The sequence below is a fragment of the Scleropages formosus genome, chromosome 18 (assembly GCF_900964775.1).
Source record: "Scleropages formosus chromosome 18, fSclFor1.1, whole genome shotgun sequence".
NCBI lineage: Eukaryota > Metazoa > Chordata > Actinopteri > Osteoglossiformes > Osteoglossidae > Scleropages > Scleropages formosus.
Genome location: NC_041823.1, coordinates 4550281 through 4566684, shown reverse-complemented (window position 1 = coordinate 4566684; position 16404 = coordinate 4550281). Strand labels below are relative to the sequence as shown.

Genomic DNA, 16404 nt, shown 5'->3' with positions numbered 1-16404 from the left:
AGGACCTCCGGTTGGAGTCAGTGACAGACAAAGAATAATTCATGATAGAGAGAGAGTCCCGGAAGGTTTGGGGAGATCTCCCAAACCCTCAACTCGCCCGTTGCAACTGCCGATGCACTTACAGGCCGAGCGAAATTTTCTCTCTCTCACCACGGTCCAGAAGCGCAAAGCAAATCACAAGCGCTTTTCCCAGATATCGGGTGGTTTACGTTACATTATTTGGTCGCTCACCCGACTTCATTTTATCCAAAGCGGCTTACACCAAATAGTTTTAAAGTTTAGCCATTTTACACAAGCTGGATACTTCCACTGGAACCATTCGGTGGCTCTAAGACCTCTTTTATGCTTAAGGTTTAAAATGGAGTTTCTGTCATGCTGCCTGCACCACTAATGTACCGCGGTTCTTCCACCAAGGCTCTGCGTGCAGAGCAGCATTTATGGACACGGACAATATACCCTTATTTGCTATTCAAGGCACAGTGAGCACCTAATAAAGGTGATCTTTCCTCGTCTTTGATCGCGAGAGCGTTGCGCGGGCCCCGCGGGGCTGCCGTTGATGACAGCGAGATGCTGCTGCCGCCACACTCACCTGAAAACAAATCACCAAGAATTTAGACCAGTTTGTTATTGGCAACATCGAACAGCAGAAAGGGTCCTGAAACGGCAGCAAAACCCAGGAGTCCCAGCGGCCGTTTCATTAAAACCGACAGCTTTACACAGCTGACCTCAACCTGAATACACACTTCTGGACACAACCTAGACATTTATAGACCCTAATGCATTTTTAATATGGCGTCGCTGAATCGTCCGTAAGCAGCGGACGTGGACTGTCGCCTCGGGAAAGTTATTAAGGGGGATAAATCAAGTTGCAGTGTCAGGCTGAAAGCAGAAAGCGCAGTCGGTCCCTGTGCTCCTCCACAACACTTTTATTGAATTTGGTCATTTACCCAGGATTGCTGTGACAATACTACTTCATCAAGTTGACCTCCCAAGAAGTAATAGGGAATGCAAGACAAGACAGACCCCTACTAACCTGGTCCACTTGTGCTAAGAGACCCCCAGCATGGCATCATATCACCAACAGACCACATGAGACCTATGACCACAGGAGTAACTGTGCTCTGTGTACATTTATCAGCGTGCTGCCCTTTGTCAATCAGATGCCTGTGTGCTGCTCTCGATCTTCTCTGTGATCCTCCCAGTGAGATGCTGTTATCCACACGGTCATTCCACATTCCAGACGAGCGATAATCCAGATGGACGGAGGGAAAAGTGAGCGTTAAATCGTGTTTCGCAATCAGACTGCTTCTCAGGGCCCAGGAGACACGTCAGCAGTAACTCGCTCTCAAGCCAACCCCCTCGTCAAGCCGCCCAGATAATGGCTAGAAAAACAAGAGCTCCGGGAAGAGGGATTTCTGGAGCAACGGAAGAGTAATACACACAGAGATCCCCTACAGCCAGCAGACACACACATTGCCATGGAGAACATAACACTCTAGTAAATATCTGTTCCTGAACCCTCACACCCTCTGTTAATTACACAGCATGTTACTCATGAGCTGATGGAAGCTTCATTTGACTGGGAACGCATGGGTCAAAGGTTATATTATCAGTCGTTGGCGAAATCAATCTAATGCATAACAGGTGGAAAAAAAATCAGAAACATCCAGAGAAGCAGGAAAATTAGCAATGAAAATGCTGAAATATTTTAAATGGAAACCCACAGGTAACTGAATGAAGACCTGTTGGTAAATTGGTAATTTATTGGTAACTCACTGGCAACTCAGTTGTAACCTGTTGAAAGTGTTATTACTGTAGTCACAAACATATTACCTCCGTGTCATGGGTACCATTTAAGTATAAGTCCAAGAACAATGACATCATAGCCAGTCAAATGGTCTATGCTGTTCAAATTGAAGTACTATCCCTACTAAGCATGAGTATCCTCTTCCATGTTTTTCTCTAACGTATTGACAACCCATCTGTGACCCATCAGTAACACTTTTCAGCTCTGAAAAATTAAATAGATGAAAAAAATGTCATGATTAAAAAGAAGAACAGCAGCATTTAGGGGCTTTTGGAGGAAAACAGCAGCCCAGCCTTTGATTCAAATGAATGAGTGGCCAATCAGAAAAGGCCTCGCCCAGCAGAAAGCCACGATAATAAAATCCCTCAAGATGGCGCATGTCCAGTGCTTGTCCATACAAAAACTGTACCCACATCAAGTATTGTGAAAGGTGCCCAGAAAACGTACTCTCCCACAGCCACTCTGATGGAGAAAGCAGGGCAGGTGGGGTTGCTGTTCACCTCCCCGCTGCCAAATACTACCTGCTGTTAAGAGCTCTTGTTGATCAAACACACTCAGCAGGGCAGTTCGCCTGGCATTCAAGTGTGTCTTTTCCAATTTCAAGTACAAGTCCAGTCGTGCTTGATTACATGCATCCAGAGCCCCTTTTTTCTATATATCCCTGGCAAAATCATTTTACCACGCTGCTGCAATGTCAGGCTGGAACATTTATTTCACACACATTCACATCTCATGAACAATAGCTTTTTATAACAAGAAGCACTTAAACAAGAACAGTACAGATGTGCAGACTCACTCATTGCCAATGCTAATGTACTATCATCACTCCCCTCCACAAAGATAATTGAGAAGTGCAGTGAAGAGTATCTCCAAAATCAGGTCTAAAATTAAGCAAATCAGATGTGAACATGACAGTATGAGGAAGTGGGAGTGACTCCAGTTTCACAAACACTGGGAATACAGAAGAGGTAAGAAGGGGAAAAAAAAAAAAAAAAATGGTAATGAGGTTAACCATTGGTGGGGGTGTGAACAGTTACACTGGCAGTGAATGCTGTGAAATCTTGGTTTTGGAACATCTAAATATTTGCGGGAAATGTGCAGGTCGTTGTCGCTTGATGTGAGGAATGGAATGAAACTTGTGTGATGAAACAGTTATTGAAGGTGTAGGACCTTGGTGGGGGGGTTGCAGTATGGTCAAATGAGCAACAGCAGCCAGAGGTAGTAATGGCACTGCCTGCACTGCACACCAAGTACCTCGCTGCTGCCCTCCTCCCCCCCAATCCGCTCAACTAAGACTGTTACTCCAGGATGGGGTGGGGGGGTGGGGTTCAACAGTTCCCTGCCCCTTTCTGAAACCTCTTCATCCCCCACTACCTTCCAGGCACAGAGAGGGCAAGGAAATGTCTCAGGGCTGCAGGTCACACTAGCCTCTCTTCTAGACAACTGATGCAGCTGCATGATGGTAGCTAATCAATACAGGTGGACAAACAACCCCTTGTCCAGTCAGTGTCCAGTCACTGGGGAAGACCTCACACAGCGACTCGGGATGAGAGCCACGGGACTTCAGTAATGGCTTCCCAATCTAGCACCTCTGCAAAGAACAAACTTGAAAAGAGCTGCAGAAGTTAAGGGCATCGTTTCTGACGGATTCAATCACAGACAGGTAATTTTACTGTCTAGTTTCACGTTTTGTTAAAAAATTTGCTCAAGCAGAATTCTTGGCTGGACAAACGCACGTGTTTGCAGCGAATAAAGCAAAGCCATTTAGCCATTTCTGCCGCATGCAGAACCAAGAGCTTAAGCGGTGGACGTGACCACATGCCCATACCGCACCGTGCCCCCCCGACCCCACCCCAAGCGTGCCCTGACAGGCAAACGACACCCCTGACTTCACGGTGGAGAGGGCGGCTTGGTATCCAGCAGCCTCTTTTAACCTTTTGCGGTTGCTAAGCGATTAATCTAAATTACCATGGCTGGGGGCAGGACAGCGTCGGAGACGACCCCACTGCGAGGTGAATCTGCACGGAAACTGGAAACGGTAATTGTTCTGAAGCATGCTGTGGACATACTCAGTCAACACGCAGCCATGGTCATCCCCTAAGAACATGCAAATGAAGTAAAATTATGAAAAAGAAAAATTATCGATTTTATTTTGGTGTATTTTAGCTGGCTTAGCTCATACTGATCCCAGCCGACAGAGATTATCAACTCGAAAAGCACCTTTTCAGTCTCTCTCTGGCCCAGGGGACAGCAGGACAGCAGGGTCAAAACGTCCCAATTAATCTTCCTGGGGATTCACTGTAAAAAATGAGTTCAGCTTCTTCATTCTCACTACAGTCCAAAATGGATTTGTGCTCTGTGCCACAGCTGGTGGAGGCAACGTGTGTGGTTGCAGATCAAGCAGAGGGCAGCGCTGTTCCTGCCATTAATGCCCAGTATAACGGGCACAATAACAAAGATTAATGGGGGAGGGATCCCATAAAATAATTATACATAACAAAAGGAAACCCATAAAGTCAACGTTGCAGTAAATATGGGAGCTGGAGAAACTAGAAATGTTCTCTGGCGTCTCCCTTGCTAATATGTACAGTAGGCAGCACGGCAGTTAAGGGAAAGGTGGAAGGTGGAATTTCGGTTGTTCCACTTGATGGCCGCACACTTCACAGGAGCTGCTTGACAAGAACGCATCCAGATGTCTAAAATTTGGAGCACAGCTGCCAGACACTAAAACTTTGAGATGCAATGGACAAAGATGACATTATGGAAACAAACATTACGCAAAAATAAGGATACGGGATGTTGTAAAAAGGCGAGTATTGTCAAATCTTGAGAGATGGGAAAACACTCAGTGAAGGGGTCTGCGAAATTACCCTCCAAAGAAGGACCCATGAGGGGGTTTCAGAGAAAAAAAACCCACCACCCACCTTTGGTGAAGTGTATCACGGGTGATAAGGGAGTCTCGTTTCCCAGGCAACGACCCACTCATTCTCTGTCACAACAACTTATATTAAAGTATCCCCGGTTAAGTGTGTTTCACGCCCAATTAGCAGCATGTCACTTAGCTTTGCCGCCAAGAGGGGAAAATTAAATACGTCAGAGGATTTTCCCGGAAAAACTCTCCGAATCCAGTGCACGTAGGCGCGCTGGCAACAGCCAGGCATCCTGAATCACCGACCCGCTCAACCTTCATGACTGCCCAACGTTTTTCTTACGAAGGTGCAGGATTTCGGGGGGGGGGGAATCCTCTCTGAAAACCAGGAAAAGAGAATTCTTTTAAGAATACAGTAACAATGCAACAAATGAGACAGTAAACCAACCTTCTCAGACTGCCAAAATTTCAATTAAGTACCTACCAACATTAAAAAACACGCTGAAGCAAAATTTATTGTTATTCTACATTTATTCTTTTCCGAACAGGGGAAAAAAATTCTCTGTAGGTTTTGGACTGTAGACCAAAAGTTGCATCTTAGACAGAGATTAAATCCCATATGAATTGTGATAATTGGACATTTCTCCAAGTCTGAATATTCCAATCAACTGTGAAAAAGGCAGGTGGTAGAAGTACACTTCTGTAAATGTTTCATGAATATGTGGTGTTGAGTCTTAATTATGAACCCCAAGAAACAAAAGAGCAGCTGCCTGTGGCAGTCACAGCGTGCTTTGAGTCACCGTGCTGCCGCAGACGCATTGGATTTTCTCCTTCGCTCTTAATTACTCTGTTTAATCTATTAATCCATTGTGCACAGCTCCATTCGTGCAATTGATTAAAAGTGCAAAACCATTCCTGTCTGTGCCTGCGTCTAATTAATTGAAAGCTAAACAGAGCTCATAAAATTGCCGTTTGAATCCCTTTTTTATTCCTGTGTTTATGTGTCCCCTACTCTCTTTAAAAATAATGCCTATTTCCCCCCACATCCAGACACTGCAAAGTGCCTGTGAATTTGAGTTCACCTACACCGCCGCTCCAGACGACCGGCGTGAACGAAGCCTGGTCGTGTGAGGGGGCAGGACACCGCTGTTCTGCTGAAAGCGGAGGGGCTGAGCTTGCAGGAAGCAGCTGCAGAACGGAGAGCATAGCGAAAGGATGCGGCGGGAGGGGAGAAGGCCTCTTTTCCACGGGGCATCATCATGTAACAGCATGTAAATTACACACCTACGCAGCTGCAGGAAACAAGATGTGGGTTTAATAAAAAAAAAAAAAAAAAAAAAAAAAAAAACACCGTGTCAGGAGATGGATAATCTGGCAAATTGTGAGCTGGAAAGCCATTAGGAAGCCTTAGAGCTGTCAGTCAGTGACCACCTGTGGATGACAATAAAGGCTAATAGCACATCGCTGCGTTCTGAACGTTTCTCACTGAACAGATTCCCATTACATCAATGATGTGTTGAGGGGCGCAAACCACACTGGTATCCAGAGAGAAATCAGGCAGAATTCACCCCAGTAATGGTGCTTACTGTGCTTGGCCCTTCAGGTCTGGCCCGGTCCACACGCCAGCTCGCTGCCCTGAGCTCAAGGAGAGTCGGTTAGGAAGGGGTCGGTCCTGCTGGTGGTCGGAGGCCAGTGACGGGGTTCAGTGCGAGCACTACTCTGCGTGCTCTTTTCCCTTCGTTCTTTATACAAACCCTTAGATTAGCCACCTTCCGTTTCACTGCCTTTCACCCCTCATATTTCATGCTCAGTACTCTTTTTGATCATTCAGTCGGCGCAAACGGAATTATTTATACCGCGATAAATGCAGAAACGCTAATTTAGCTACCATACCAATTCTGCATGTAAGTGTACTGAATGACAGAAATAGCGGGGTGCTGGGGGGCAAGAAGCGGAAAGAAAGAAGGAAAATGTGTTTATTAGATATTTTGTGAACAAGGAAAGCAGTTGCTAAGTTACAAGATCAGAGATAAGATACAGAAGATGGGCCTAAATTTTTTTTCTTACGTAAGCGAGCCGTTTACATTAAGCTGTGTAATTATCAGTAATAGACGCTAACAAGCATTCAGAGGCACTCTCATTCTTCATTCTGACAAATTAAAAATTTATCCTCCCCTGCCTCCATTTGTCCTGTTTTCTGCCTTTGCCCAACTAGAGCACCAGCTCAGTGAGTGAGGGCAAAATCAATGCTCACTATGCATTACAACTGCTTGAGAGGGGGCTCTCCCTATTGCCGAATAGTAGTTGGATCAGCGTGGACTGTCACTAAACCAGCTGTGATAAGGCTGACAAGATGGCTAATGCTAATGGCAAACACGATCCTGCCTTCAAATTGGACAACAGTGAATTCTGTTTCCACAGGGGTACAAATCTAACAACCAGTCCTCAAACAAGAGAAACAAAAACAAATACAATAAACAAACAGATAACCCAAAGGCAAAGCAATGAAAATGCAATGCTAATTAAAAATTTGTGTACAAATGCTTGGCTTGCCTTCATCATCAAGGTCAATCAGAAACTGTATGTTTGGGAGTGGAAATTGGTCTTGTGAATTAAAGAGTAAGAATTTAAAATAAATGCATCTAAACGTGAAATATATGTAAGACAGAGAGTGTGAGTCCATGAGTTGTGTCAGTGTTTCTCACTGTCTAGCATGGAGGGGATGGTGTCATGGTGTGAGGAGAGAGTTGCTGCCCTCAGAGAGTTGCTGATCATTACCAAGTCCAGAGTAATCTCAAAACGCATGGTTATCATAGCATGCTTCAGACATTCATGGGTCATCAGGTTTTTGGCAAGTTGGACAATCCTTCATTCTTCTGCAAGGTAACGACACAAAACACATCTCGGAGTCTGTGTACAAGAAGGAAAGTGAAGAACAAATCAAACAAATGACCTAGTTGCAAATTGTTAGCAAATATGGAAAAACCACAGGTTTAATTTTGACTGGGAGTGCATTTCAGAAGGGTCCTTTTGGCAGCAGTGTGTTACCTGCAGCCACATGGTCTGCTTAAGGAAACACAGCCTTGAGCTGGTGTTAAAAAAAAAAAAAAGGTCAACCGTGAACCCATGACATGTTGGTAAAATGACGCTGAAAGCCAGACATGCAAAACTAGATCTTCAGAAATTAAATGTGAACTTATTTAAGCATAACATCAGTTTTCAAAGACTGCTACACAACAGCGGGAGGCCCAATTGAGAAGAAACAGGGAAACGGGGGGGTGCCATCCACATACACAGACACAGAGTAGCTCTACTGATTCTACTCTGTTAAATATCATTTAGTAAAGCAACTGGGAGGAAATGTCCTGATTATGGATTGTGGAAAGTCTATGTAAGACAGAGCAGGAAATATTATAACCTGGCCTATTAAATTACTCCCAGCTCTATGATGCTTGTGTCACATTCAGTAATTGAACTGAATGAGGTAGAAACTCAGCTCCACACTATTACTTTTTCATATCGCTTTACAGACTTCATTATTCTAGGGATCTTCTGCAAAAGCTGTAATTAAAGACAAACGGAGAAGCAATTATTTCATTGCTGTTTCGCCCTACAAATAAAATGCTTCACGTGTTTGTTTAGTGAAAGACACATACTGTGCTGCAACATCTAAGCGCTTCAGTCGCCATGACAAATACCTCAGTGCAACTGATTAAAAAATACCAGGGCGTAGGTGGCACCCGCCAGCTGCTTCGTATGATCCATACAGGCATCTCAATTTAACGTGCACGTGTCTTTCAGAGATATGACTATAGACGCTGCCCTCACATAAATCACCATGACTGAATATTAACTGAATCGCCACCATCATCATGACTAATTAAACATGACCCAAAGAAATACATTTCCCTTCACAGGAAGGAAAAGCAGTCGTCCCAGCAGTAAGTGCGAACTGGCCACTGGACTGGCAGTTGGAAACAGGGAGCCTCAGAAGCCTATTATCTCTCAAACCACTCCTCTTCATGCCCTGTTAGTGGTTCCCAGACTTCCTCTGGTCTCCCGTTCCGTGCGCAGCTTCTCCAACCTTCTCAAGAGTCCCTTGTTCCTGTGGAACTTTGGAAGTTGCCCTCATTTTGGCCAAACTCCTTTGGAATACTCCTTTAGCAATTTCAGCCAATTGAGCTCGTTCTTGACCAGGCCTGACCTTTTTCCTTGGGTCAGAGGTCGCCAAGATGTCCTGTGTAATTCACTGGTGATTTCCAACATTTCTGCAGCTGCCACCCCCTGCTGAATCCTCTCTAATGGATCTGTCAACTCTTGTTCAACCCCCACAAATGTTTCCATCCTCAGCTCCATGTGTTGGTTAATGCCTAACAAAGGCAGCTCGTGGCCCTCATTTTAAAATTCTGTTCGCAAGCATCAAATGCTCTCCGTTTGGGAGAGAAAACCGCCCCCGTCCCCCCCATTGCCACCACCCATGAATCTCCCTCACATTGCTGACTCCCCAATTAAAAATCACCTTCGCTTGCTGTGCCCTCTTTCCTGCACCCGCTTCCACTCATCTTTATTTCATGTTACATTTATGTTTTTTTTAAAAAAAAAATGAAATAAATGAATAAAATCAACAGAAGTTTTGCTTACAGCAAGGAAGCGATTGCAAGTGGCTGCACCATGTGGAGCGGGGAGGCTGGGCTTTAAAGAAATAATTTGTTTTTGCATTGTTGAGGCGGCAAACCCATCAAGTGCAACTCTCCTGAGGACAATGCAGATTTAATGAACGGCGTTTAACACGTCCAATGGATGCGTTCTCAAGCACTCCCTTCTAAAAGGGCAGCCGCCACTGCTGCTCTGCGTTTATAGAAAATCAAAGAACGGCTCGTATGACATAGCTTTCATTTACAGTTTTTCTGATAATGTTAGCTAACGCTTGCTACTTGCCCGATGGTCGAAGTATCTTTCTTTAAATGCCCTCTTCAACATATCATCTGAATAGATCTTAATGAAACCATGGCACATTACATTGTTTTTTTTTAATTTGATGAACTGATTCCGGATGATCATTGTCATCTGATTCAGGAAGGTCAAACAGGGACATGAGCTTTTTCCTTTGTGACCAACATCTGATTCTCCAAAAGGACAAAGGGTGAGGAATAATTCATGTTTTTCGTCAATCAAAGTGCGAAAGCCTTGAGACACAAACACAAATGGTTTAGGTAACTGTTGCCTTAGAGTCAAACCCAGCGAACCCAATCCAACAGGATCCCTGCTGGTAAATACTGCTTTATCGCCAACGTCGCCTGTCAACCTGAGGTTCTGTCCACTTTAGAGGGGCTGGGGGGTCTGCTGTGTGTGGACTAGAAGAGAAGCTACCAGAGAGCCTCCTGGCCACAGCGAGCCAGCTGACAGAGTGCAGTGAGGCCAGACGTGTCATGAGAGATGAAAGGATGTGCCTTGTTTTCCCTCCAAGCTAAGTTCCCAGTGTGGGACTCGCGGTGCTTCCAGAGAACGTGGGGTAGACAATCTGGACCCGGCCTGTTTGTTCCAGTTTAACCAGTGACCCATGAAGACAATGAACTTTGAACAGTATATTGAAGAGGAAAAAAAAAAAAATTCAAGAGAAAGGCATATTGCTCCATGGAAGCATAACCTCTCTTCCATGTCGTCTTCCAAAATATCTATTTTCCGCATAATCAGTGGTTTCTCTAACAAGCACCCCAGCGGAAATCTGATAGGGTAATTTAACACAGTCATGGTGTTTGGCTGGAGCTAAAGGTAAAGTGAGCAGGTTTGCAATTCCATAAATGGAAATGAATTAATGTGGGCCGGAAGAGAGCAGTCCAAAGTGGTTTTTTTAATTAAAGAACAAGGGAAAAAAGCAACTCGGACATGAAAGACAAAGTATTCTCTGTGACAATGCAAATACCAAGAGCTTTTGCTGTCGCAGAGCACGGGTGCGGTAGAACTTGGAAGCTCGCCTAGCTGCGGTGGGATGGCGCAAACATGGTGGGAGGGTGTTGGACTTCAGCGAGCTGCCAACTGAATCCGTAGAAATGTAAACAGAACGTCGTGGGACGGTGGTGCCATAGTCTGACAGGGCACAGAAACGCATGCTCCACACTAGGGAACTCTGCGAAGGCGTGGTGGCAGTCAGAACCGTTTACGTCGGAAGCTCGATCACATCTACCTTTGCACCGCCTGGGAAATTGCCGGAACAAGTCAGGGCGCAAACACCCACCGGAGTACTGACAAAGAAATTACCTGTGGGCGCGTTAAGCCGGTAGCATCCCCCTTACGATAAGCACAAAGGAAGAATAAACCCTGCTGCCCTGGAATAAATGGGGAGTTGTGTTTATTCTACTTTCCTCCACAATGACCGAAGCAAATGCTTGAAGTTCCCGCATGTCCAGTTCTAACATTCTTGCGGCAGGGGGTGTGTTGTACAAGGGGCGCCTTCGTTGTGGAAAACAACCCTCCCCAAAGCATCCCCAATACATGTCTCAGCAGAACAGATAATGAAATAAACAACCCAATTAACAATTCTGGTCCAATGACAGCCAGGCCTTCCTGTTCCCCAGGGGACCCCTGTCAGCTACAACATTCCCGCCTTGGACCACTGTGTCCACGCCTCCGGCTCCAGCTTCGTCCCCACTGCCCCGTCCTCTCAGCATGTTTCCGCGTCTCTCGCCCACAGCCGACATATGGTGGAATAAACAGGGATGTAGTGGCAGTGATAAAGTGGAGGGTGGCTCAATGCTGGAAGGGAAGGGGTGAAAAGCTTATGGAAAATATGAACAAATAAACAAAAAGGTCTTGAAATGTACTGCGCAGTAGTGGGGTTACAACAGCCATCATGAGAAGGCATTTTGAGGTGCGTAACTGCATTAAGAGCCCTGGGCAACAGCCAATGCACACAGGGTCCATTTGAGAGCTTATGCACCTTGGGTTTAACGCTTTACAAATACTGAAGGCACCCGGGGCCTGACAGGTCCCCACAGGTCCTAATGGGTCCCCACCAAGTGTCATGGAATCTGTCTGGTCCAGTTCCAGGGACCATTGAACCCAGTCTGTCTCTGGAAACATCAGTGTGGCAAAGTGGGAACTACAGGAATTAGACTGGTGGGTTATTCATAGAAACAGGTATCAAAGATCTTTCCTCTTTAGAAAAGGATTAACAAACAGGAAGTACATGTGCCATCACTTTGTAATGCACCTGATAGGAGCTGGGTCTATTTTACACGAGAGCAAATGATTTACAGGGAACCCAACGGTCCCTGACGGGTATGGCTAGACACACTGGGACCCGAACAACCTGCCACCACGTGACTATAAGCCATCATCGCTGTGCTGCTGTGTCCCTTAGCTGTGCTTGACAGAGGGATGAGGTGACCAAATCCAGACCATCGTCCTTGGACAAGGTGCCTCAGTGGTTAAAAAAACCAGAATGGAGGGTAAAAGGTCACAGGATTCACTCTGCAGTCGCATCCTTGGATAAAGTACTCGACTCGAACTGCTCCGGTAAATAGTGCTACCGTAGAAAAGGGTTAAGAGCGAAGGCTACGGAGGCTGCTTATTTACTAAATAACATCATCTAAAGAGAGCAGGAAATAATGAGGAGCAGCCAGTATCTCCGTCACGGGTGCAAAGTCACAGAGACTTTTTCTTAGTTTTAATCTCTTAATCCCCGAAACGGCGAACATGACAGGTCGCTGCATGATGTGAGCTCCCTCTGCCTGGCTGTTTCCACATCCTGGCTCTTCGCAGGTCAGGGTGAGGATTCTGCCTTGACACTTACAGAGGAAAATGCCCAAATGTCACAAACCACAAAGTTGAGGACAATGTAGGAATATCTAATGTAGGTCTCATTATTATATTATTTACTGCATTTGTTTTGTTTAGAAATTACTGTACTGTCTTGTGCTGTCTGCACACATCTTGCACACATGTATTTTATGTAGTCCTGTGTAGGTAGATCTGTGTTGTGCTATGTAGCACCATGGTCCTGGAGGAATGTTCTTTCTTTTCCCTGTGTACTGTACCAGCTGTATACGGTTGAAATGACAATCAAGCCATTTTGACTACGAAGCTATTGCACTGATTTCAACACCATCACGGCAGGGTAATTTTTACGGTATCTATTCAGGCTGAGCACCTTGCTCAAGGTTACTACAGCGGAAGGAGGGACACAAACACAAGAAATTCAAGTGCAAGGCAACAGCTCGAACCACTACACTGCCCACTGGCCCCTCGTGGTAATGGCTGATTTATCAACACCATCCAGTATTTTACCTGATGAGGTTCTTTTACGTAAACTAACAATGGAGCTGAGCGCTTGTCATTTCCAGTCAAAACAAGCACAATAGCAGTATTGTAACAACACAGTGCATACAGCTCTCGCTGTCATTATAATTTATTAATAATAAATGCCCTTTCTAGCCCAGAGCCTTTCTAACAACGCAGTGTTAAACACCCAGCACTCCCCACCCTACAGGACGAGAGCTGCATAAAAAGTCGCTGTAACATGGTGTGAGGCACTCGTGTGCCAAGGCCCCGGGTCTCTGCGATGTGAGGTCATCCGAGTTGAGCCGACTGCCTCTCATACGCGTTGTCCCTCTGACAGCAGAATAACCGTGAAGTGGTTTCCGGAAATCTCGTCTGGAACGCGATGAAGAGACTCGCACAGCTTCAAATAACTTTCTAACATTACTTTGGAGGCATCTGGAGTAAAAACGAGCTCAACAAGCAGGGCTGCGTAATGAATTCCAGCCCCATCTCTCTGCAGAAGCCACACAGAGAAGCAACATGCTTTTCATCGAGAGGCATTAAACACCGATTCGTGAGGACGCTATGGAAATGGGTCCTGCTGCCCTCATTGCTTCATCTGGTCGGGTCCGAAGCTTTGATCGCTGCAGCACTGAAGTATCGCCCTATATCCGCGATACGTTTCGAGTCATTTCTGCCAAGGGGCTTTCGAACACATCGGAACTGATCCTGCAACGACTCCCCTGCTTGCACTCACACTGCTGTTGCTAACAACGCCTGAGTAGTCTGACTCCCTCATCATCCTGCTTCCCAAACCGGTCATTTTCCCAAACTCCTTGCAGGAAAGCACTTGGAAGCCCCACCCCACACCTTAGAGACACAAGGAGAGTCCTAGGACCATGATCACACTGTGTGAGACTTGTGCTCTGGTACAACACAAGAAAGCCATGTTTTTACCGGGTTTTTGATCAACAACCCACATCTACCCTCTGATAATGCACCTTCTCTTTCAATCAACCACCATCTGTCAATCAACCAACTTGAGTCAATAGGTAATGGTGGCCATTGCCTTTCCAGGATTCCCTGGATGAAAAGGTCACAAATGAATTACTTCACACTTTCTAATAGCAATACTTGTTTTATCTCCATTCAAGACATAAAAAGTATAAAGAGAAAAAATGCAAAAAGCATTCAGATGTGAATGTAATGTCTTCATCACTGCTGTCGGAGCTGACCAGGTCACCATACTGCTAAGCCAAATACACGCAAACATATGTTAGAAACACACTCTGAGAAAGGAGCTGGCAGGAACGATGCAACAAAGGGAAAGAGGGGTAGAGCCATGCCGCTCAGTGTGCCACATCCTGCGTTATCCACCCCCACCTCTATTCAAGGAGGAAAACAAAGAGGGATCCATCAGATGGACCACATGAGCCAGAGCTCAGATCTACTTTGCCCATATTTGATCCAAACAGAGGATTAATGGTTGAGAAACGGCCTTGCTCTGACCCTGTTCTCCTGGACCTCTACTCCGCAGGCCGTTTACAGTTGATCTACTAAGTTTTCGCTGATCACACCACACTGGTCATGACCTCTTCATGCATCTTCATTTACTGTGCATCACGGTGTCCAGCCGCACATTAAACTTCTAAGCAGACTTTGCTCAGCACTTAGATTGCTGGTTTGGAAGTTCAACCCAAGTCCGACTGCTCTGTCCTCACCAACCCCGACTGCGTTAGTTGACCTCACACAGAAGTTGTTTGCATAACATGGTGTTAGACTCAGAAAAATGTTTAGAAAAGGCTTCGTAACTCATTAGTGCAAGATTTGGGAAAACAAACTCTCCTCTGGTCTTGTGGGTTGTTGAACTGACCATGCTCTTGTGGCACCACTTGAATCGAGAAGGCCACATAAGATACACACAACAGCAAAATTGTGAAAATAGCGTGACTCCACTTACCCCTCAAGTCGCACATCTGGCAGGGACCTGTTGAGGGCAATCATCTCACTGGCCATGAGGTTGAACTGGTTGATTTTGAACATCTCCTTCATCTTCTCCTGGTTCTCCTTGGGGATGACCACAGGCTTGCCCATCTCACCAGGACCATCATGAGGTTTCTGTACTACCTCTGCAGCGGGAGAAAGACAAGAAAAATACAAAGAATGCCGCAACCATTACTACACGTAAGGACCGTGCCCCAGCAAACACTTTTTACATGACGAACGTAAAGAAAGACGTCGTCAATTACATAACGCTCATAAGATCCCACTGTGTGACATGGAACCACCGGGGGCAGCAGACTGCATTACAACAGACGATTAGATGTTCACGGAGACATTTCTGAGACGTCCTCATCAAGACCTCCGTTTAGTTCCCTGTGGTAAATGAGTGCACAGCGGCTGTTGGGACCTAATGAGACGTAAAAGTGCCTTTGGAGGACAGAGGACCCGTGGCATGGTACTGAAAGGGTTTCACTCCCAGTTCCTTGATCGCATAGTTAAGGTTCAGGAGACGTACTCCACTGGCTTTAATGAAGCAAGTCTCTCCCGAGTGGTTGACATTCACTCTACCAGGAGGCGCCCGTTGGATGTGGTGCGTACCCAAGGCACCGAGCAAAGTTGAAGCATTTGTCGGGTCCCTCAGATTACGCACCGTCTGCTGAAGGATGAGGATCTCAAGGAGCACTTTATTTACAGATGGAAGCCAGAAGTTTACATCAGTCGTCGTGCTTTTCAGAAAGTGCCTGGCAGGAAAAACGCTTCAGCCGGCTGCTGAAGAACACCACTCGAAGGCATCGGCTTAAAAGCTCGCAAGCACCCGCAGGGAGAAGAATCAAACAGCGTGCGATAACGAAAGCGCGACTCGCGTGCGAGAAAGCGGCAATTACTTTAAAAGGGCACCGACTCCGCAATTCTAGCAAAAAAAAAAAAAAAATGTTTATTCTTGAAAAGACAAAAAAGTTGGCCAAAATTTAAACATTCACATTTACCATTTTCTTTCTCTTCACCCTCTTATTTCTTTAAAGTGGAAAACAGAATGCAGAAAACCTGAGGACTGGAAAGAAAAGAAAAAGAAAAGCCTCCCTGCACCCCCACCCCCCGGGGTTAAGCCAGCCTCTTCTCGTCCTCTGGGCAACGAAAACCAACTCCGGGCTGGAACCCAGGGCACAGCTGCTGCTCGCAGGATAATCCAGTGCTAATGAAAACCAATCTAAACGGACAGCAGGGTATCGGCTCGTTGCAGCAGCTCGCACCTCCTCCTGCCATGCGGCGAGGCAGCCTGCTCTCCGAGCCTGAGATCTCACTGGGTTCAGGTGTTGGTGATTAAGGTGGCCGTAAGGCCAAGTCAAACTTTAGCGTACGGCTGTCAGGTCAAGGGAGAAGGGGACGGCGGCACAGCGGGCAGGGGTAGCTAGGAACCTGGCCAGGTATTAGAGGTGAGCCCGTTCACTTCCAGAAGCTGCTTTTC

The 16404-nt window shown here is 46.0% G+C and overlaps 1 protein-coding gene across 3 annotated transcripts in view; it reads right to left on the bottom strand.

Annotated features, from left to right (window-relative positions):
• galnt1 (UDP-N-acetyl-alpha-D-galactosamine:polypeptide N-acetylgalactosaminyltransferase 1) overlaps positions 1 to 16404 on the bottom strand; it is a 131071-nt gene that overhangs the window by 52447 nt on the left and 62220 nt on the right. For all 3 annotated transcript variants that reach the window (XM_029259980.1, XM_029259982.1, XM_029259981.1), the window contains one exon: positions 14896 to 15064. In XM_029259980.1, the coding sequence (XP_029115813.1) occupies positions 14896 to 15064 (169 nt within the window). The remainder of the gene's footprint in view (positions 1 to 14895; positions 15065 to 16404) is intronic.